The following is a 24,990-nucleotide window of genomic DNA, read 5'->3' on the forward strand; positions in this document are numbered from 1 at the left end:
TCGTAATGAGCACACGTGCAATTGTTGAGAGGAAGAAGACGCAAAATCTAACTTCTTTATTCTGATCTGTTACAATAAATCTGAGTGATCTTATAATCTGAGTGAAGGCATAACGACAAAGCCTGATGCAGTCTCACCAGAATGTGACCTGATGTCTGTGGTACACAAAGATGGAATAAGTTAAAATATTTTCTAACGAAATGACACAAGTATATTTTTGCGTCTGAATTTAGAGATGGTGGCAGTAGCAATAATAACACGCTCGTATCAGAACGATATCAGGTCCCTAACGTCATAAATAAAATCAACACAGAGAACAATGTCCACCAACATAATATATGGCACGTATCTCGAATTGCACAAATGCATCACTCTGAACAACACTATCCTTCATTGTTATTCTCCACAAAAGCAAGATTGCAAGAAAGATTTTCAGTACAAGTAATCAAATATATACGTCCGTGGCAATGCGTGGTTGATGAACAGGCAAAGTGGTATTGTTATTGGTAAACGTCCAGTGACCTACTGATAGAATGAAACATTTCACATACGAATTACGTTTCTTAAGTCACCTGAAAAAGAACCACCACCACCACCAACAACAACAACAGCAACAACAGCAACCCAGTAACACAGCATTCGTGTTAAACATTGTGCAAAATGCACGTGGCTAGACACATTTACAAACCTCAACGGGACGTTAATCCCAAACTCGTCACACCTTTGTATCATTGTGCTGACATGTAAATTAAGACATCGCATTGTCCACTATTTCCTGCTAATTTGACCAATTTACAAGATAAATATTGAATGAAGAGGCGTCTTCAAAGAGGTTTTATTGTAAATGTATCAAGTGGGCGTGTTAATTGCAATCAAACGTCTGATATCTAAACAGGCCTCGGCTGCTCAGTTTGTTATCTAATTCATCGCATTCATATTGTCACCTGACATTTCGTTGTCCAGTTGAGACTGGCGGTCGGTTTCAACTTTCCATCGTCCGGCTGAAATGTCGCTACATTTCAAACCAACCAATAATAGTAGAGCTCATGTGAATTTGCTTACATACTTAGTTTACTGCCACATATACTCTTACAAAGAGTAGGGGAGCCTTAAGTGTGGTAGAAAACTCATTGAGGAACGTTACAATCGTATTCATCTTGTGTATTCAGCATCATTTCACGTTATCACCACACGCAAACACAATCCATGGGAAGCACGTACACAACGTGGGAGCCTCCTGCGCGTGCACGGGGTGTCATTAGGGATCTTGCCGTTTTTCAGGCAGGTAGATAAATCACTGCTCTTGCATCTGTGTGTAGTCAGGGTTTGCAGGGTCAAACCACACTCTACTGACTGAAAATTGTAAACCTGAAATTTTCATGTCATAAATTTCACCTAACAAGGGGCATAACTAAACGTACAGCTTTGCTTTGATTGAAGTCCATGTGGTGATGCATTCTCAAACATCCATTATTATTGTATCAACATTGATTCAATCCCATATATCTCCCAATCTCGACAATCGTACATTGACAGTACAGTTCCCCTACTTTTTTAAGAGTATATATGTTTAAATATATTTACCTTTGATTGGTTTGAAATCATTTTCAAGTGAACATGCTAGCTACGTTATTGACACGAGTTCCACGATATTCCTGAACGTGTTTGTTCAAGTGAATTATGCAACACCTTACACTGTTTCATAACATAACGGTTTAGATGCATGGCTTATCGTCACATGACGAAGTTTTGCAGCAATATGACGCCGATAACATCAAAGGCATACACTGAGTACGTGTTCTGTTTTATTTAAACTTGTAACAAACTACACGGTCAAGTGTTGTATTATGACATCTCATTATGTTATATCTGAATGCAGAAATCACCTTGGATCCAGAAGTGTTGGGAGCCAAATGGTTAGCCTCGGGCTTCTTAGCAGCGATGTTTTCTTAGTGATTACAATGGAAGCCTCTTCCTCTGCAAACAAAACCAAAAACCAAAAACAGATCAAACGATTTAGACTCAGCAAGGCTGATAGATGTCTGTATGTTTCTGTATTGAATTATATGAAAAGAAAATGTTAAGCGATTGCAATATAATCATAATGATATGTGTACATGTCCACTTATACATTGCGCTGTCCCGCTGCACATTTCAAGTGAGGAGAGGAAGCACATCTTGGAATATTATCAAATGGCCGTTTTAATGTTACCTAAGATACAAATTAATGCATTTGTCATTTGTTTCACTTGTAGTCATGTGTCACAGACTGCATATATCTTATGTGATCGATTCCGATTAGCTGTTGCAGAGAAGATATTCTATTGCCGATCACAACAGAAAACAATAAATTTGTATTCCAGCTCTGAAGATATGCTCAGCTATAAAGAGTAATGAGACAAACGAGGTAATGGGTATTATACCGATTAATGCAGGTTACAACCCGTTTTAAAAAAGGAGTAAATAAATAATTATCTGTAATGTACTTATTAGAAACATACTAAGGTGCATATTTTTCAAAGGATTGCTAAGTTTCGTCATGTCGAAAAGATATAATTTTCGATAGTACTTAGTCGCTATTCAGCTTGTGTGGGTAATTTATGACGAGGCCGTTCTATATTCCAATTGGGGAGAATCTGAATGGAATATTCCTTTTTTTAACGTTTGAAGCATATACGTATTGTAGAAGCATTCACTTTCAAAATTATAAAAAATAAACAAAAACAAAAAAACCCAAAACACAACAACCCCAACTGACCAATGAGACTCCTTTCAGCAAATAAAGTATTCCAGGTATACAGGAGTAGGTACAAAAATGACCTGCATCTGAAAGAATGATGTAATTCCAGCTGGGCTCACTGAAGGTACTATACTGTAAGTACCCATGGTCTCTACTATGATCTACCTTCGGATCTTCGTGACCTGTAGCCCGGTTTGTATATTGTATTATCCTGTGTCGTAATAATTGTTTCAAAATTTACATGCTAGTCTAAACTGTCCACCTGTGATAATCTGGTTGTTTTACTGTCCTTTGTTAACACATTTCACACAACTTTTTATTTATTATTAAAGAATACCATTTTAATCACGATATGGCTGCAATATTGCCGATGTGACTCATTGCAAATTGATAACTTAACAGGAGAGAGTATAATTTGTATGACATCGAATCGCAACATAACGAAGTATTCCCATCTGATAGTAGCATTTAACAAGTAATGGTTAATTAAACCTTAAGAATGTGCTATGATTTGTATTCGTCCGTATCGCCCGACTTCTGAAGCATACAGCAAAATAGGTTGACCAGGTTGACAAAACAGCCTTCACTGGCAATCTGTGACTTTCGTTAACACTGCTTACATGTGTGTCCTTGAGCATGAAATCTTTCATACCTTTATAAAAACCGGCATTATTGCCAAACAGAATGTAAAGACTATTGGATATGTTCCCGACCAAAATAATTTCATCATCAGATTTGAAAGCAAATTTACACCGCAGCTCCTGGAAAATATTACAAACTTATTGTGAAGAAAAAGCGGAAAGGGTTTAGATCAGATAAGAATTACTCGTTACATACAACTGTGTATACTCAGTAATTATTAAGATTAATTAATAGTACATGTATACAGTCTAATCAGTAACACTAACACGGACTGATTGTTACATCAACAGAAACCCCGAAGCAAGTTACCGCTTGTAAAAGCAGCATAGCGAAGCCCAATCTTCTCCAGGTCACGTGGTCCCATCGGCCAGAGTAACGAAGGATTTAAAAGAAGGCGAATGGCGAATTGCCAGTCACTGTACTAGCAGACAAACTGCAGTTTCTCTACATTTCCATTTGTCGTAAACTTTTAGAGAAAAAATGGACTTGAATAGTTCACGACTTTATTTGGTGGATAATGATTTTCTGGACAGTGAAAGTGGAGGTGAGTTGTTACTTAACATGAGTTATCATGACTCTGATGTGATAAACAGTTTGTGCCTGGTTATATTGGAATATTGAATATTTAATTCAAGTAATAGTATTCAAATGCTTTTGGGTCAAAGGAAGCAGAGTAATGGCCCCGTACAATCTATGTGTATTGTTCACAGCTGTTCAGTGTTGCACGGAAAGGAGGATGACTGACATATATTTAGAACATGTTTGTGTCGTGTATAGTATTGCCATACGACATGGGTGAATAACTACGATAGGGATGTCACAAGTCACAGCCCATCAGTGAGACATGGACAATGACTGAAGGAGGTTAACTGCCTTGTTTACCAAGCTGAAACACACCGACACTGTGCACTGAACAGATAGTGTTTACACCGACCACTTGGCGTATAAGATCCATGTTTATTTCCAAAAATATAAGTACACGACCTACTAACCAGGGTCAAATGGTTTATAAACAAATTGCCTTTATTTGACGCTTTGATATAGTGTTGTTTCTACGATATTCGGATATATATGTCAGAGTATAAGTACTACACAGTCTTTGCCATAGAGAATGGTCATGTGTTCTTGATAATGTAATCAGTTCATTTTTGTATTCTCTTAAGCCACTGAAAGTAGTATTTTCGTGAAAGTAGTATTTTGCGATGAAAAATATAATGGTAGTGATCTGCCTTGCTCTTAAAAGTGAATTATTGACACGTTTTCTCGTCGTTCGGGGTGTAAACAGGCGGCCCGTCAATAGGTAAACTATGATTACATGTTTCATTAATGGTAAAGAAATACGTTTTGGAGGGAGGAGATATGCGTAAAATTAGGAGATGGCTTCGGGTGTTGACAGAAAATGTCCTTGGGACTTGACATAAAGTCAATGTACCGGTTCGGGAAAAATAAATCTTTAAGAATATTTTCAACTTTTGAGACCAGTGACTGCTTTGTACAAACTGAAGGATTTTCAAAACACACGAATGTTCACTAAGTTTCTATCGTGCAAGAGACAGAGATTATATTTTTCATTTATTGTTCTGTGAGGGATAAATAATTGTAAATTACGTTCATAAGCTTAAAAAGACCTTGTTTAGTTTACATGTCAGTGAGGATACGTGAGTAACATGTGTTATGTTGGAGATCACGCTAGCAGTTAACTACCCATGTGAAACAGAATCAGTACTTTAAATGTTTAAATGTAATCCCAAATGTAACATACGTTATATTTGTTCATCTTTCTACATAACATTCTTTAGTCGGGGTTTTCGCCAGTGGAAGCCGTATCTGTACTTATCAGAGAGTTCTGAACGAACTCAATCTAGATTACCAGTTGTACGACTTCCATTGTTGTGGAGGTCGTAGTGGCTGAGCGCGTCACTTGTGAGCAGGAGATAAGGTGCAAGACTCTTGAGGGTGTGTTTTCGAATTCCGGGTGGGACTGAACCCAACAAAAATGCTAGAATGTGCTTTATTTAGAAAGTGTAATATCAAGTATGACATTTGGTACATGTGTACACTTAGTATACTTAATTAATTTATTGTATTTGTGCCAAGGTGAATCATCGTCTGGCTATGAGTCCAGTGACTCTTCCAATGCATCACGAGATTCAAGCCCAGTACCTCTTCCGCTTCTACGTTCCTCATCTCATGGCCATGTGATGATCTTCAAAAGCACCGCAGGTCTTCAGGACAGCCTTGCTTTTATTCTCAGCATGCCCGACTTATGTGACGTCACATTCCTTGTTGGTGAAGATCGAGTTCCGGTTCATGGGGTCAAGGCCATTCTAGCAACTCGTAGCAGGTGAGAATGGAAGAGTATTATTATGAAGTGTAAAAAGCAAACAAACAAATTTAAAACTCCAATATATTTCAAGGTTACACTTTACTGACTTTAATGACAACATGCAATAACACTTGTTTTTCTTCGGTTTGTCCTCTTTTCGTGACCCGTGCAGGTCCCGGGGTAGAATAGGCCTAAAACCCATGCTTGCCATACGACTATGCTTGTCGTATGAGGCGACTAACGGGATCGGGTGTACAGCCTCGCTGACTCGGTTGACACATGTCATCGGTTCCCAATTGCACAGATCGATGCTCATGTTGTTGGTCACTGGATTGTCTGGTCCAGACTCGATTATTTACAGACCACCGCCACAAAGCTGGAATATTGCTGATTTCGGCGTAAAACTAAACTCATTCACCTCTTTTCGTATCTCTTCAAGCTCTTGTCATCCAATATTATCTCTCCGTCATCTTGAATATTTTTAGGACAGATTTTAGACAGTCAAGCATATGAAACATTGAAGTCTGATATTCTACGTACGACTATTCCAGGTCTTTATATCAGCTAATCCTGCATTACCAAAAACAGTCGGAGCTGGCGAAAACAGCAAAGAAGATATTCAAGAAACAGAAGCCCTCTCCCTACTCAAATACGCTCGTCATCCACGTCCCTGACTACGAGGCGGAGACTTTCAGAAGGTTCATCACCTTCGTCCATTCAGGCAAGGTTAAGGTCGACATCAACCATGTTGTCGGTAGGTTCTTAATAATTTGAATGTCAATGGAAAACAGAACGTCATAATTGCACCATGAAGATACATCATAAAGCTGCAAGTTTAACCCACGTCCACATTGTATACATAGAATGCGAATGGGAAACTAAACCTTGAAGCAGAAAGGAGATCTCAGAGGACTGTAAGATAAATCTAACTCTACTTTGCCTTTCAGGTCTTCTTTGCGCGTCAGAGCAGTTTCAACTTCCGGATCTTCGCATTGCTTGCAAGGACTTCATAGACAGATGTCAAGGTCATGGACAGAAAAAAAAACTTGCAGCAACAGCCAGACTGTATCTACACAAAATACCCGCTCAAAAGCTCCTGGATGAGGTACGTATGTATATACTATTTGTACCTGTTGACATACCATTGTTTACAGCTTATATGTTCAACAATAACATGCCCCTGCTATATTTCAATCCTCTGTCCTCGTCTTTTACAGTTGCCATGAAAACCATGCAGTGACATATAAGCACAATTCTATATGCCAAGCAGCCTCAGAAGATTGGAGGTGACACAACAAGTCCTGCGAGATTGAAAATGACCCAAGTAAGCGGGACTAAAGGCCCCCAACACAGATGCTTGCTGTAAATGCACCAAAACGGGTTGCGGAAATCCTTTCGTTATGCACAGGTCTTGGGGATGACGTAGCGCAATAAGCCTCGTCCGACCAAAGGAATTGTCAACCAATAACACAAATAACCCGTTACCAAGCCAGATGTCTGGGGCATCTTCGCAGGACCTCACTGCAGCACCTTTGTTGCCCTCATCACCGTGCAGTGCTGGAAGCTTCTCCAAGTTCGAGACTCTTATACGTTGTCTGGATCCTCTCATTGATTTAAATTCATTTCTGAATTACAATCGACGTCTGGCAGATGAACGACCTATCAAGAATATGGGCACAAGTAATATTAATACGTATATACTCACTTCTGCTGGGCAATGTATTATCTGATTAATAATATATTTCCTGTTGAGTCGATACACTGGCTTCAATGAAGAAATACATTAAACAATGTGAAACGTGTTGTTGGTGTGCATTGCGTCCAGCTTTTGTCAGCATAATGTATGTGCGTGATTAACATTAGTCAGGATAGAACGACGTTTCCATCTACGTTCTTACATCCTTATCAAGTTAACACTCTTATATTATGTGTTGTAAGAACCTACATCGAAACCTCGCTCTGTGCAATGAGACCTTGCCATCCATAGAGTTTTATGTTTTATCCTTAACATGCCCACAAAATGTACTTTCTGCAATATCGCTGGTCGTTACACGAGAAAATCTAGCAGCGCAAACATGCCGTGATACATTGATGACATACAGCGTAGGTTATATGTAACGTGTATCAAGCTACAGTATAAAGTGGCGTGTTATGTATGACAAGTCGTTATGTTCTCCTTGATCGCACACATCTTCCCTGCATTATATAAGAAGCCATGTCCACTGCTGAAAAATGATTAAACAAAAAGCAATGTATCAACCATTGACGAAGAAAAAAATCTATAATCTGTTTCTTATTCCATGAAACCGAAATAGCATTTGTATAACTTCCAATTTACAAAGTGATAAACAAAGCAGAAAACCTTGCAACTAATTCCATCTGTATGATGCGTCTTCATGATGGTGATCCGCTGTGAATAGGACAAAAACACGGTATAATCATAATAACGGCTGCCTATGTTTCCACAGCATCTCAACACTTAGGTCGAAGAATACATGTTGAATGTGCATTGTCGTACAGTGCTGAACTAAGTCATGATAACGGTTGTCTATATTTCCATAGCATCTCAACAATTAGTCGAAGAATACATGATGAATGTGTATTGTCGTACAGTGCTGCACTAGATGTTACATGTGTACACAACTATGTATCCGATACATTTTGAGGAATCAGTTGGCACTAGCTGGAAGGGGGTAAATTTGAAATGAAAAACATATTGTTTTATCACTCACTGTCAACACAAAAAAAACCAAACAAAACAAAACATTTCCATTTATGGAAGTGTAATTATAACAGTTTATCACGCAAAGCGATTTAAATACATTGATGAACACACTGGTCACATGATACACTACTAGAATAAAACACATTTTATGACCACATCCCCACTTTGCGGACAACAATGGCGTCAGCGTGAACGACTTGTGAGAGGCTGGTCGTAGGCAGCGTGTGGTACTGGTAACAAACCTTTAATGGATGCAGGAATGTGATAGAATATTCCGCGACTCACGCAGTCGGAATATTACCGGGACTGTAACACTTGTTAAACAGTTTCAAATTCTTTCCTGTGATTGCATACGAGTTCCGTAAGCTATCAATAAGTATGCCATACATCGATTCATCACTTGTAAATGCTTCACTAGAGACATTTTTTCATGTCCATTATCACACTCAAAGGTAGGTTCTGTCTGAAATACTTCATTCAGTAGATCTTCATACTCAGATTTTCGTTTATCAAACACTACGTCAATGTTACGTAACATAGATCCACCACATGCGTGTTACTGAACACCCTAAAGTAAGTATGACAGCCACGTATTAACTTTAACTTGGTGTGTTCATTTATACTCTGGGGTAAATGTAACATTTTGTGTACTTAATGAGCACTTTAATAAACGGCTTGTTAGAACATTCAGTGAAGCAACTGATTCGATATTCGCCGAGTTTGAGTGAAATGAAACTTGTCAAAACAACGAAAAACAAAGGTACTGAAACACACCAGCACAGGGTGTGATTCAAAACACCCAAACCATGACAGCGTAGTGCAAGTGGAAGACAGACTATATGTATATTATAAAAACCTGTCGACGAAGGACAGTAAAACAACTAGAACATCACAATTTGAAATAAAACTAGTGTCGAACGTTAAAACTAATATCACTATCTCGACAATACAATTTAAAAACAGGCTATAGATCACCAACAACAGAAGGTAGATCACCAGACTAGGAACTAAGTATACAAGAGATGTTTGTACAATAGATTAGGGATGAGAGCTGAATGGATAACTGAATAAAAAACTATGTAACAATAATTAGCAGGATTAATTACTGTTCACTACATTCTAATCAATGGAATTAACACGGAGTGATGGTTATATCAACACAGACCCTGAAGCAAGTTAACGCTTGTGAACACAACATGGCGAAGCTAAGACTACTATGGGTCACGTAGTCAAATCGGCGAATGTATCGAGAGCAAAACACTACATTTCATTTAGGATTATTAATAGATTTTAGTAATGAAATCGAGTAGAAGAAAATTCCTGACACTTAGATAATCTTGTGTTCTGACCAGTATAGACTCGAGTTTAGTTTGACCACAGACAACATTTGAAGCTATCCTATATCTTGTAAGTGACGTATGCATCCATCTCCAAACGTGGATGTGTAACAGGTCATGTGACCAGAGGATGTTACAACCAGAAAACTACGTGCTTTGATCTTCCCTGCAAACGTCCAATTTGCTGGTGTTTCTCCTGTCCTTATATATTATCCATATGACTGTATCCTTTCATCTCTTTTCATCGAGCTTTTCATACATGGGTTATTAGAATAAGGATTAATATGATTCCTATGCGGCTGTGTTCTATGTTATCTTCCCTGTCGGTGCCAGGATGTTCCACAAAAAGCTGAAATGTAGTACATTTTGTAGCCCTGCACAGCGTTCAAACTGGTCATCTCGGAGTCAGTATATTATCATTAAGTGATGTTTTTGTGTTTGATTGAGAAACGACAGTGAGACAAAACTGGTAGTGTGGTATTATTTAAACGTGCACAACCAAACACAAACGCACTCTGCGGCGTCGTATGAAAGTCGTAAAGTCTACGTGAAACGCCATTTCACCGATCCGCATCTTGGTCAACACGGAGATACGAAGATAACTGCAGTCTTCACGCCACATCCTGTGTTCCTTGAATACAACTACGACATGCAATATAAGTCACTCAGACAGTTACAAACCGCATTACATACAGGACCAGATATATTCGTAAGCACCATCGCCAACACCTTGACTTCTCGTCATATTAGTCTCAGAATCTTACGACTCGTAGAGAAGTCGGGACGGTTACTTCAGCAGAATTGGTGATAACGTCGTCGGTTGCAAAATCTTTGGAAGAATATCCACACAAGGAAGCTTCGCACATTCAGGATATTTAAAGAATGTTTTTGTCAGAAAGTGTCAGGATCTCGCTGTTCCAGTGTTCTGGCTTTGAAATTTAAAACGTTTGATCTGTTTTTGCATTATTAGAATGTTTAAGTATTCTTATGAAGATTTTATGGATATCAACTTCTTTTTATGAGAACACAACGTTTCGGAGTTAATGCTTACTCCTTCATCAGGTGATATCCATAAAATCTTCATTCTTATGCATTTCACTTCTAAATGCCCGTCAAAGACTTTAAGTATTTTGTTATGGATTTTTGACGGTGTTTACATAACAATGGATTCACAGAAATGCTTCATTATAGTTGGATATGGTTTTGTTGGCGTATAAGATTCATAGAGCTGGTTCTGTTTATTCTGGTATGTTGGTGAGTCTTTAGTTGAAATGCTCCGGCGTGAACAAGTAATCAGATTCAGGTCTCATGTATCAATAAATTTAAATCATAAATCAGAGTTTGTTTCCCAGTACGTATCATATTGAAGATTAACGTTTATCAGGGCAGTTATTTACATCATGATGCTTGACGCTGTAAACAAATAGAAATACTGAACACTTTTGAACATAAAGATTACGTCACCGCAAGACCGAGCTAATAAATAGTGACATACCTACAGCATGTAAAGTATGGGTGATTGTTTACATCTGCATTAAATCTGTCTTTTTTACCGTCTGTCATAATAACTTATATGAGTGTATCCATTTTATATAAATTCATATTTAGCTTATATATATGCATAATTTCCAAAAAACAATGTCGAGGTGTATAAAGGTAACAAAGGGTCCTGGGGACACACGGCCACAGTAGCAATAAACCATGGAGTTTGTCACAAGTGAGTACTGGCGTCATTAATGCATAGACGTCTGGAAGTCGTGTGTTCTTATGTAGAAACCTGGAGATGCCTACCACATAATTCAAAATGAATGAGACAATTACTACTACTACTACTACTACTACTGGTGCTACTACTACTACTACTACTACTGCTATTACTACTACTACTACTGCTGCTGTTGCTGCTGCTGCTGATGATGCTGATGTTGCTGCTGCTGCGGCTGCAGTTACTGCCACAACAACTACTACTAGTAATGCTGACGATTCATTCATTGTCGGTGTAAGCATACATCGACTAAAGGCAGTTGTTCGTTATGCCGATGACACAGATACGATTCCTCATATAAATGCAACATGAGGCGTACGTGTGTGATTCCCCTACCGCGGAATATCTGGAATACAGCTGAAAAGTAGACATTGTGTAACTCTCACATTACATACATGTCATTAGGTACCCTAGAAAGTCGTACTGGTAACACGAATCGTATGTAGAGATCAAATTGCATGGAAACTACAGTGGAAAACAGGGACACCGCAACTCCGTTGAAATATCACATTTTGTCAAGCTTTGTGCAACAGATCTTTCTTTGGCGAATACTTCGATCTACTGTTTCTGTGCCGAGGAGGTGTTTATTCAGTGGTGACTATGAGTTTTCAGAGAGACCATATATCAATATTATCCCTTAATTACAGGATTAGAAGGACCTCATGTTAGGAGTCCATGGCAGAAGGAAAAGTGTTGTCTTGTAAAGTCAAGCTCTAATGCACACGAGTGTTTGTTTAGCATTGTAAACTTCGTGTAACAGGATTAGACTAGATTGGTGATGGTAACTTAATCCTCCCTTTGGTATGCAATGGTTCATCACAGGTCAGTTGTGGAGTGTATAATTCGTTTTTTTGTGTGAGTTCTTCTTTGGGTTTTGTTTGTTATACCATATCTGCTATAAGGAAATTGACATCAGACATATACCTGTTGACGCCCCTAATATACTGTAACAGAACCTTAGTGTCTGTGAAACGTACCACCAAAATACATCCCATAGTTTTTGTGCGTGTGTCACATGCTGTAGTGCTTCACATATGCTCAATAAGGCTTTCAGGATTTTTGTCACTTTACGGAAGTTCGATTAATCTCTGAACCAATTTATCTGACGGTCGTATTGATTCTGCTTTCATACAATTGTCATTAACTTGATTTTATTCGGTATATATGAGCTAGCAATAAGACATTTGAAACATTCGGCCGCTCTTTGGCATTGTGGAAACTAGCAAGAGGTTACATGCACATAAAATATGTCACATTTTGGGAATGCTCGAACAGGTATCAATAACCCTACATGTTGCCAATCGACCACATCATTTGCCAGTTCAAATAAAAGACCATAGAGTCGATTGATCCGAAGCCAGGTTCAACCGGGAACCCAAATGCGGCTCGTAAACCAGACTACTTCAAAACGAGTTGTGGGTCAGAAGATTGGGAATCGTCCCCGTGCCACTCTTAGAAATGCCAGTGGCCACGTACGTGTTGGTCTTTACAAATCGCCATAGTTCCATCACACGTCAGTGACGTACACAATTGTAATCAGCACGAGTCACACCGTAAGATGAGCTTCAGTCCTTAAATGTCGTTTGTGCTGATGGAAAAAGGAGCATCAAGCCAATGTGAACCTCAAACCTTTTAAGCTGACCGCCGACACATAGCTGGAATATTGCTGAGGGTGGCGTAAAACTGAATTTAATTCATTCATTCAATATAGAGAATATTGCTGCAGATCAGTTACGGAGACCAGTGGTATTATTGTGACTTTCCTTTAACACACTGAACATGTCTGGGACATGAGAGGGAGGCATGTGCGTCAACGTCACAGGCAGTTCCCCATGTTAGCAGGGCTTGACCATGTTAGCAGGTGCTGTAAGAGAAGTGGGTCGACTCCCTCAAATCTCTAAAACGTATCATGCTTAATGTATTGCACACTACAAACAAATCAACTCTCCCTAGGCCTCATCGTCCTTCAAAATCGTTGGCTGTAACACTGTCTATATAATACCATGTTCCTATCTTTGAGTGTATTCTGACGTTTTGAGCGTATGATACAATTTAATGTGCTATGCATGTTTGATGATGAAACTATAGTGCATTACGTTCATTTCGTGTATTGAGCATGTTTGTGTTTATGAAGTATATGTTTTTGTACAATGCATGTTTTAGTCTGTGTGTCAAGTTGGGATAGAATGAAGAGTGTGTAATTGTAAGCTTACACTATGTGACAGTAAATGACGTATGTCGGTTTATGTGATGAATGATTTCGGTGTACATCGTGTTGACTGTATGAAGGAACTGGTGACTACTTGTGTGTTTGCGTGGACCTGAACTCCTGCTGGGACGTTTTCGTATTTCAAAGAAACCATGTATCAATATTATCATGTAATTATCTCGATCAGGTGACAGTGTAAGCTGTGTATTTCAAAGAGACGGTGTATCAATATTATTATGTGATTACCATGACCGGCTGGCGAATTTATTCGTGAACCTAATCTGACAGGCGTGTTTTTCTTGGGCATTATACAGTATGTTCTCCGACATCCTTGACTTTGCTCTGCGTGACTTAGGTGGTGGAAGTCATCACACGATGAAGTAGGTGATCCCATTACTCAATGTAATGATAAAATATTACAACATATTTGTCAGTTTCCACATGTCTCAAATAACACAAATGACCCCATGCGTGCTCATGGTTGCATTTCACAAAGTTGAAACATTCACACAATATTTCAGCAAAATTCTTCAGACATGACTCACTCACCTAATATCACAGTTTAAGAGAAAGATATACAACTGTTCATCATTAGACTTAGACAGGGTAATTCTCTTATTTTGATGAAGTTAGTTGGAAAGAAATTTTTGCAAATAACCAACATCGATTCTTTAGTAAACACGTTTACCGATTTTATTAGATACTTGTGATGGGTTTAGTTCAGATGAGACCGTTGCGATTAGAAACAGAGATAAACCATAGATGACAACAGAAATATGAAATAAAACTAATTCGAAAACAGAATCGCAAGCATAAGGTTACCAAACGACGTAATTCTTCAGCTGACAGGACACGGATTAAAAGTGTTATCAGCTATAAATAAATGGTTTAAATGGTTTATTTTGCTAAATTGGATACTATTATCGATTAATCCTCATGAATAAATGTTAAACGTCAAAGCACGAAATGGCTTGTGTAATGTAATGTAATCTTGTCCCAGTCAACGTTTCGTCTAGTAATTCGTACATATTGAGAAAAGTTACAATATATTCGCGTAAAACAACCCAGTTTCACCAAGCGCAGTAGATCTTGTGAATGTTTATCAAACGGCATTAAAATGTACAATCTAAAAAACCCATTTACTCTGTTTTGCAATGTCGTAAGTGAAGCTCAGCAAGTTTCACACTCAGCGTCCAAAAGGCAAATCCAGAGTGTGGGTTGGTTTCGTCAAAGACGATATGAGGTCGCACAGGTACAGTGTAGATGTGACTACAACCAAATGGTACATTAATATTTGGTTGTAATCATATTTAGCTTGATGATTTAAGACGTTACATTGTTCACCGCAATCAAACTGAAGTTGAAATTTGGGCGTCAAAGATGTATGTTAATGAGTGGCAAAGGAATTAAGGATATGTATTTGTTTTGCAAGTCCGGGTGCCGATGAGAGGATGTAGTTAATATGGACCATGTGTTGTTTTAAGGTGCATTTTATGGGATGTAGTTCTATGACAGATCACTCGGCTCCTCTTGTACTATTCAAGGAACTGTTTAGTATACACGCCACGATGCGGCGGTCTAAATTGAAAAAAAAATGTATTGCACGTTTTTTGAAAGTGTGATGTTGTAAAGAATTATTCCATACAAATCATTCCAATAATCCTCCACGCTTTAACTGTAGCTTGTTCATTTATCACATAATGGCCACTGGTCAGTTAGGTGATGTATAGTGGAGTCTATTGTATGTTGTTTGTGTCACAAAAGTGAGTGTACTGACAAGCCAAGATTTAAGCGTAAGGAGGATAATTGACTTTAAGCATGCTAAAACAGTGAGCAGATCAGAAGCTGATACACCTAAACATCACACACTGTCTCAGATGACTTAGGCTGAAACTAGACTAGCTTGTACTTTGGCTGAATCCAGACTGGCTTGTTGTTGCCGTCGTCATCAGCGTCTCCATTAGAAACCAGTGGGTGTGCACACAAGATAAGGCTAAGGCTCTACAACGTTGAAACCAGTTGACTGAAGATATATATGAACAAGTAATTGTTAGATAATCAGTTGCATGTGCAACCTCTCACACATCTGAAGTATTTTCAGAAGACCATTACACGAGAGTGGTAATACACAGACAGACGTGGTGTGTGGTGTGTACGAGCGATTCACAGTAACAACAATTGTAAGTACCAAGATAGTAGTTATTGTCAGATTTCTCTTTCTTTGATCTCTTCTGCTAAGAGAAATTGTTATAACCTTCTTATATGAAAAAGGGAAAGAACATGGGCAATATTGTTTCTTTACCTCCTTGATTATGTTGGTTTTGGAAAGTATCCGAAAAATTGTCATTGTTTACAGATCCAGTTAGGATATTATACCATATTAATCAATGCGAAACCATGAAATACGCTATGATGAGATTTCACCGTGCTGTAGGTTCCACGTGTTAGTTTTAAAAGAAAAAAGTTAACTCTTGTCTCCGTTTCTTTCTCCTAATTGAGTTTGCGTGTTTTCCTTCAAATCTTACACGGAACATTTCAACCTATGGATCAGCTGGTTGTCGAGATAAGGATAACACCTACCACAGTCTAATCAGTAAAATATCGATACCATTGATTGGAAGATTTCTAGATCATTTACATTAGCTGAATCACACGGTTTTACGAGGATGGTCGATTTTGAATTATTTTCATGAAAGTGAAAATTCATATGCATCACATACCACTTTCACAAGAAGTAATTGATTTTTTTTTAAAAATTGTAACAAAACAATAATATTATGCGTTCACGTGTTCAGGATGCCTGTCCACTACATACTACAAGTGAATAGGACAAGGAAGCGCCTAGAATTCAATCTAAGTCTGATGGTGATATATGATAAAAACTAGATGTCGATGAAGGAATAAGCAAGTACTTCGAAACGTTGTTTTCCTCACAAAAACGAAGTTTACGTCTGTAACATCCTCTTATGTGTATCGCTTCTAAGTGCCATTCAAAGACCTGACAAGGTACGGTTTGGAGAGTTTGTGACCTTGTCTCTCAACAAATTCTCATTTCACTACAATTAACAAATAGCCATAATGTATTACAATATCCTGCCCTTGGATTAAAACATGATTTGATTAGTTTCAAACAATTAGGAAGAAACAGACACTGCCATGCCTGCAGCATGTACAACGTGTGCCTCACAATAACTCAAACATGTGCATGCCCTGACGTACTAAAGAAAAGCTTGTATTGTTAACGGTGGATACGGGTTACAGTTACGTTATGTATTACTATTGAATCGGATTTAGAATAGTCTCATAGTTACTCTGTAAAGCCATGTATTATAACAGCTGACTGAATAGCCGTTAACTAGTAATTAGTAGAATTAATTACTTCATTCTAATCGGTGAAATATGTCCCAAGTGATTACTATATAAATACACACCCTGAAGCAAGTTACCGCTTGTAAAAACAACATGGCGGAACCGAGACTACTCTAGGTCACGTGGTCAAGTCGGACCGAAGTATTTATAAGAAAGGTGAATATGGTACTAGCAGTCAAGCTACAAACGGACGAACCGATCGTGATATAAATTTCTCTAAAGTTCAAGTTGTATTCGGAGGTCATCAAAAGATGGACAGGAATAGTTCGTGTCTTGTTCTGGTGGATAATGATTTCCTAGACAGTGAAAGTGGAGGTGAGTTGTTACTACATATGAATTCCTGATTGAACTGATAATAACTTAAACAGTTCATACCACAGAGAAAAGATAAATTATTTAGCTTCAGATAAAGCAGAAAACAGAATTTATCCATGATGTCTACTTGAGATCATGAGTTTGTTTTGCTGATGACCCCAGACAATATTCATTTAGAAGGTAATTTATCACTTAGAAAACCAGTCCTAAAGAGTCTGTAGCTACCATTATACTAATCATATCAGATTTGCAATTTGTACCACAACTCGCCGAAAGGTCAGTTATGAAGACCTTGTATCGAGTTGTTGAGGCTGGATAATGCACAGGTCGTCAGACGGAGTTGTTCCATATTATGGAGGCGTCTTGAGTATATATCTTCTGATATCCGAATTCTGATTTACAACGTAATTGAAGTTATGTCAGCCAATGTCGCAGATAATGTTTTGTCATTTATTTCAGTCAAAACACAAAAAAACGGCTGTGAATTCAGCCTACAGGGTTTTCTTGCAGTGTTTCACGTTGCGATGTTTCGCATTGGAATGATTTTTACATGTGTCAAGTTGACACATCCCCTAATTCATCCCCTAATTAACACTGCTGTAATTTTACATTATCCAGTGGACAATGAACAGTTAACAAACAATTTTCACAATCATGGAAAGCGCTTTGTTGCCATCATATATTATATATTAAACATTAATTTTCATTGGTTATTCTTTGAAGAGCTGATGCATGCACATTTCTTTAAATGTTAATTCATTCGGTAATTAAGGTCCCTGATCAGGGCAGGAGGATTAAACTGCCAATACTATGATTAGTTTGGAGTATTTTACAACGTTCACTTTGCTGGATGTTCCCAGAGATCTTGGATATTTACGGATTTCTGCTACAATTGTGTATTTTGTTTCCACTCTCACTTGATCTCTGTACTGTGTCTGTTTCCAGGAGAATCATCGTCGGGTTATGAATCCAGTGACTCTTCCAATTTAGAGTCAAGCCCCACCCCATCTCACCGTTCAAATCTCTCAGCTCACAGCCATGTGATGATCTTCAGAAACACTGCCGGTCTTCAGGATAGCCTCGCTTTCATTCTCAGTATGCCCGAGTTGTGCGATATCACTTTCCTCGTTGGCAAAGATCAAGTTCCGGTTTATGGGGTCAAGGCCATTCTAGCAACTCGTAGCAGGTAAAGTAGAAAGCCGTTATGTAAAATATTACGTGAGCGAGTAAGCGAGCGAGTTTAGTCTTACGCCGCAATCAACAATATTCCAGCTTTATGGCGGTGGTCTGTAAATAATCGAGTCTGGACCAGGCAATCCAGTGACCAACAACATGAGCAGTGATCTGCGCAATTGGGAACCGATGACATGTGTCAACCAAGTCAGCGAGCCTGACCCCCCGATCCCGTTAGTCGCCTCATACGACAAGCATAGTCGCCTTTTATGGCAAGCATTGGTTGCTGAAGGTATATTCTACCCCGGGACCTTCACGGGTCTAAAATATTATGTACATCTAACAGACATCAAGCTCATGAGGACATGGTTTGACGGCAAAGATAAGAACTCTTCTTCATCTTCAGTTGTGATTCGTTTAATCTGTTAAATAATTAAGAAAATATACAAGTCCAATACTGTATACACAACTATTCCAGGTCTTTATATCAACTGGTCCTGTACCATCAAAGACAGTCTGAACTGGCAAAGACGACTAAGAAGAGATTCAAGAAACAGAAACCCTCTCCCAACCCAAACACACTCGTCATCCACGTCCCTGACTACGAGGCGGAGACTTTCAGAAGGTTCATCACCTTCGTCCATTCAGGCAAGGTTAAGGTCGACATCAACCATGTTGTCGGTAGGTTCTTAATAATTTGAATGTCAATGGGAAACAGAACGTCATAATTACACCATGAAGATACATCATAAAGCTGCAAGTTTAACCCACGTCCACATTGTATTTCAGGCCTTCTTTGCGCATCAGAGGAGTTTCAATTTCCTGATCTCCGCAATGCTTGCAGGGACTTCATAGACAGATGTCAAGGCCATAGTCAGAGGAAAATGTTTGGAGAAACAGCCAGACAGTATGTTAACGAAGTACCTGCTTCAAAGCTGCTAGCCAAGGTATATCTTTAACCATATTTTAATGACTCTAAACCTTGAAACATCGACATTTAGTATAAACATTATTATCAAACGTGTCAATATCAATATTTTGATTTGATTTTGTCTTTTACAGTTACCATGAAAGCTACGTCGTAACCTAAGTGTACAAGACTAAAGGCTAAGCACAGTCCGCGGTCGACGCACCGAAGTGGTGACAATGATCTGAATAGACATGCCTTAACGACAGCTCCCACAGAAGGTGTGAATGCACCCAAAGCTGGCACAGCCATCTATACGTCGTGTCCCAAGTTCAGATGAAGATAGAACATGGATGGTATACTATGCAGTTGACGTTCAAAAAGCTGCAATATCTGCAAGGTCCTCTGACCAGAACAGAGATTACAATCACCTTACTGGACCTACTCACAGGGCCAACTCATGGAGATTCCATTCATGCAATCTTATGACCTTGTATTCCTTATATTTAGAGACGTGTCACTATCACGTTGACTATATTCATACATATGATAGCGAAATAAATGGCATTCGAATTATGTTCTTTTGTGTTCTCTGTTATCCAAGTATTCTTACCGTTTACACCACTTTGATTAATATTTACACTAGGATATAAAGGTATGGGACTTGTTGACCTGCATCAACGTCAACCTACAACTAACAATGCTCTTCGCAGAGTCATGATAGTGTAACCGTGTAGAGTTACTCAGTTATGCTAGCAGTGGGGAATAGGGAGGGCATCAGCTAAGACTGATACGGGCGAGAACACACATACTCACATAAATTTCGTCACAGGAAAGAAAGTTTCAATCTAACCTTAAAACCTTAACCCCTAATGTTTCAAACCTTGACTCACTGTCAACTGTTCACATCAATTACAGCAACATAATACAGGCACAAGCCACTTGTACTCTTACCCAAAACAACTGATAAATAGCACACAGCTCTTTTATGACACATAGTCTATATGACAATTCCGACTGTACCATGAACATGAGGTCATCGCTCGTATTCACGTATATCATTTCCGAGAATGAGTGGGTGCGTTTAGTTTTATGCCGCACTATCACAGACTGAGTAATGTAATACGGCGGGAACACTAGAAACTGGCTTCACACATACCCACGTGGGGAATCCAAACCGGGTGTTCGGCGTGACATGCGAACGTACTAACCATTAGGCGGACACACCGCCCCTCCCCAGTGGTGGGACGAGTCTGAGTCCAATGCCAGTGCAAGTCAGCTGTTCACCTGGTAAATGCGGAAATCATTTACTCGCCTACCATGATACATTCTCATATGTCCACAGATGCCTCAAAATTTTCAACTTTGATCAAGCAACATTTTCTTAAAGGGTATTTGAACTTCTTAAGTTGTGAAAGAACTTCAATGTTGAAGCTGCAAGAATATTCTTCGATAATATTAAACACTGTAGAGTAGCTTGACCATGGAATATTTGTTGAACTTGTGGTTGTCGCTCTTTGATGAATTCCCAAAGAAATAAGCCCGATTAATCCGTCTTAGTTTTAAACAGAAGCTGTTGTGGTTTATTTTGCATTGAACTATTTTTCGTTTGTTTTTGTATGTGCGGAGATGAACGTTCTACTACTACTGCTGCTGCCGCTGCTGCTACTACTACTACCACTACTACTGCTGCTGCTGCTGCTGCTACTACTACTACTGCTGCTGCCGCTGCGATAAATACTACTGCTGTTACTACCAATGCTAATGCTGCTGCTGCTGCTACTACTACTACCACTACTACTGCTGCTGCTGCTGCTGCTACTACTACTACTGCTGCTGCCGCTGCGATAAATACTACTGCTGTTACTACCAATGCTAATGCTGCTGCTGCTGCTGCTACTACTACTACCACTACTACTACTGCTGCTGCTGCTGCTACTGCTACTACTACTACTGCTGCTGCTGCTGCTACTACTACTACTGCTACTGCTGCTGCTGCTACTACTACTACCACTACTACTGCTGCTGCTGCTGCTACTACTACTACTGCTGCTGCTGCTGCTACTACTACTACTGCTACTGCTGCTGCTGCTACTGCTACTACTACTGCTGCTGCTGCTGCTACTAATACTACTGCTGCTGCTGCTGCTGCTACCACTACTACTACAACTGCTGCTGCTGCTGCTACTACTACTACTACTGCTGCTGCTGCTACTGCTACTACTACTGCTGCTGCTGCTGCTACTACTACTACTGCTGCTGCCGCTGCGATAAATACTACTGCTGTTACTACCAATGCTAATGCTGCTGCTGCTGCTACTACTACCACTACTACTACTGCTGCTGTTGCTGCTACTACTACTGCTGCTGCCGCTGCGATAAATACTACTGCTGTTACTACTACTACCACTACTACTGCTGCTGCTGCTGCTGCTACTACTACTACTGCTGCTGCCGCTGCGATAAATACTACTGCTGTTACTACCAATGCTAATGCTGCTGCTGCTACTACTACTACTGCTGCTGCTGCTGCTGCTGCTACTACCACTACTGCTGCTGCTGCTGCTGCTACTACTACTACTGCTGCTGCCGCTGCGATAAATACTACTGCTGTTACTACCAATGCTATTGCTGCTGCTGCTGCTACTACTACCACTACTACTACTACTGCTGCTGCTGCTGCTACTACTACTACTACTGCTGCTGCTGCTACTACCACTACTACTACTGCTGCTGCTGCTGCTACTACTACTACTGCTGCTGCCGCTGCGATAAATACTACTGCTGTTACTACCAATGCTAATGCCGCTGCTGCTGCTACTACTACCACTACTACTACTGCTGCTGCTGCTGCTACTACAACTACTGCTGCTGCCGCTGCGATAAATACTACTGCTGTTACTGCTACTACCACTACTACTACTGCTGCTGCTGCTGCTACTACTACTACTACTGCTGCTGCTGCTACTGCTACTACTACTGCTGCTGCTGCTGCTACTACTACTACTGCTGCTGCCGCTGCGATAAATACTACTGCTGTTACTACCAATGCTAATGCTGCTGCTGCTGCTACTACTACCACTACTACTACTGCTGCTGCTGCTGCTACTACTACTACTGCTGCTGCCGCTGCGATAAATACTACTGCTGTTACTACCAATGCAAATGCTGCTGCTGCTACTACTACCACCACTACTACTACTGCTGCTGCTGCTGCTGCTACTACTACTACTGCTGCTGCCGCTGCGATAAATACTACTGCTGTTACTACCAATGCTAATGCTGCTGCTGCTACTACTACTGCTGCTGCTGCTGCTGCTGCTACTACCACTACTACTGCTGCTGCTGCTGCTACTACTACTACTGCTGCTGCCGCTGCGATAAATACTACTGCTGTTACTACCAATGCTAATGCTGCTGCTGCTACTACTACTACTACTGCTGCTGCTGCTGCTACTACCACTACTACTGCTGCTGCTGCTACTACTACTACTGCTGCTGCCGCTGCAATAAAAACTACTGCTGTTACTACCAATGCCAATGCTGCTGCTGCTACTACTACTACTACTACTGCTGCTGCTGCTACTACTACCACTACTACTGCTGCCGCTGCGATAAATACTACTGCTGTTACTACCAATGCTAATGCTGCTGCTGCTGCTACTACCACTACTACTACTGCTGCTGCTGCTGCTACTACTACTACTACTACTGCTGCTGCTGCTACTACCACTACTACTGCTACTGCTGCTGCTGCTACTACTACTACCACTACTACTGCTGCTGCTGCTGCTGCTGCTACTACTACTACTGCTGCTGCCGCTGCGATAAATACTACTGCTGTTACTACCAATGCTAATGCTGCTGCTGCTGCTGCTGCTACTACTACTACCACTACTACTACTGCTGCTGCTGCTGCTACTGCTACTACTACTACTGCTGCTGCTGCTGCTACTACTACTACTGCTACTGCTGCTGCTGCTACTGCTACTACTACTGCTGCTGCTGCTGCTACTAATACTACTGCTGCTGCTGCTGCTGCTACCACTACTACTACTACTGCTGCTGCTGCTACTACTACTACTACTACTGCTGCTGCTGCTACTGCTACTACTACTGCTGCTGCTGCTGCTACTACTACTACTGCTGCTGCCGCTGCGATAAATACTACTGCTGTTACTACCAATGCTAATGCTGCTGCTGCTGCTACTACTACCACTACTACTACTGCTGCTGTTGCTGCTACTACTACTGCTGCTGCCGCTGCGATAAATACTACTGCTGTTACTACTACTACCACTACTACTGCTGCTGCTGCTGCTGCTACTACTACTACTGCTGCTGCTGCTGCTGCTACCACTACTACTACTACTGCTGCTGCTGCTGCTACTACTACTACTACTGCTGCTGCTGCTACTGCTACTACTACTGCTGCTGCTGCTGCTACTACTACTACTGCTGCTGCCGCTGCGATAAATACTACTGCTGTTACTACCAATGCTAATGCTGCTGCTGCTGCTACTACTACCACTACTACTACTGCTGCTGTTGCTGCTACTACTACTGCTGCTGCCGCTGCGATAAATACTACTGCTGTTACTACTACTACCACTACTACTGCTGCTGCTGCTGCTACTAATACTACTGCTGCTGCTGCTGCTGCTACCACTACTACTACTACTGCTGCTGCTGCTGCTACTACTACTACTACTGCTGCTGCTGCTACTGCTACTACTACTGCTGCTGCTGCTGCTACTACTACTACTGCTGCTGCCGCTGCGATAAATACTGCTGCTGTTACTACCAATGCTAATGCTGCTGCTGCTGCTACTACTACCACTACTACTACTGCTGCTGTTGCTGCTACTACTACTGCTGCTGCCGCTGCGATAAATACTACTGCTGTTACTACTACTACCACTACTACTGCTGCTGCTGCTGCTACTACTACTACTGCTGCTGCCGCTGCGATAAATACTACTGCTGTTACTACCAATGCTAATGCTGCTGCTGCTACTACTACTACTGCTGCTGCTGCTGCTGCTGCTACTACCACTACTACTGCTGCTGCTGCTGCTACTACTACTACTGCTGCTGCCGCTGCGATAAATACTACTGCTGTTACTACCAATGCTATTGCTGCTGCTGCTGCTACTACTACCACTACTACTACTACTGCTGCTGCTGCTGCTACTACTACTACTACTGCTGCTGCTGCTACTACCACTACTACTACTGCTGCTGCTGCTGCTACTACTACTACTGCTGCTGCCGCTGCGATAAATACTACTGCTGTTACTACCAATGCTAATGCCGCTGCTGCTGCTACTACTACCACTACTACTACTGCTGCTGCTGCTGCTACTACAACTACTGCTGCTGCCGCTGCGATAAATACTACTGCTGTTACTACCAATGCTAATGCTGCTGCTGCTACTACTACTACTACTACTGCTGCTGCTGCTACTACTACCACTACTAC

General features: G+C 40.4%; 2 protein-coding genes across 2 annotated transcripts; both read left to right on the forward strand.

Annotated features, from left to right (window-relative positions):
* Positions 1–5,595: 5,595 nt before the first annotated feature.
* On the forward strand, positions 5,596–7,320 carry LOC137282105 (serine-enriched protein-like). The gene is made up of 4 exons (XM_067813835.1): positions 5,596–5,726; positions 6,260–6,462; positions 6,656–6,813; positions 7,198–7,320. Exons 1-4 carry the CDS (start codon positions 5,638–5,640, stop codon positions 7,318–7,320), a joined length of 573 nt encoding a protein of 190 aa, XP_067669936.1. The 5' UTR covers positions 5,596–5,637.
* Positions 7,321–18,471: 11,151 nt separating this feature from the next.
* LOC137281158 (serine-enriched protein-like) lies at positions 18,472–20,896 on the forward strand. The gene is made up of 4 exons (XM_067812284.1): positions 18,472–18,614; positions 19,080–19,282; positions 19,391–19,508; positions 20,854–20,896. The coding sequence occupies exons 1-4, from the start codon at positions 18,472–18,474 to the stop codon at positions 20,894–20,896; spliced, it is 507 nt and encodes a 168-aa protein (XP_067668385.1).
* The last annotated feature ends 4,094 nt before the right edge of the window (positions 20,897–24,990 follow it).

This window comes from Haliotis asinina, chromosome 4 (genome assembly GCF_037392515.1).
Source record: "Haliotis asinina isolate JCU_RB_2024 chromosome 4, JCU_Hal_asi_v2, whole genome shotgun sequence".
NCBI classification, from domain to species: Eukaryota; Metazoa; Mollusca; class Gastropoda; order Lepetellida; family Haliotidae; genus Haliotis; species Haliotis asinina.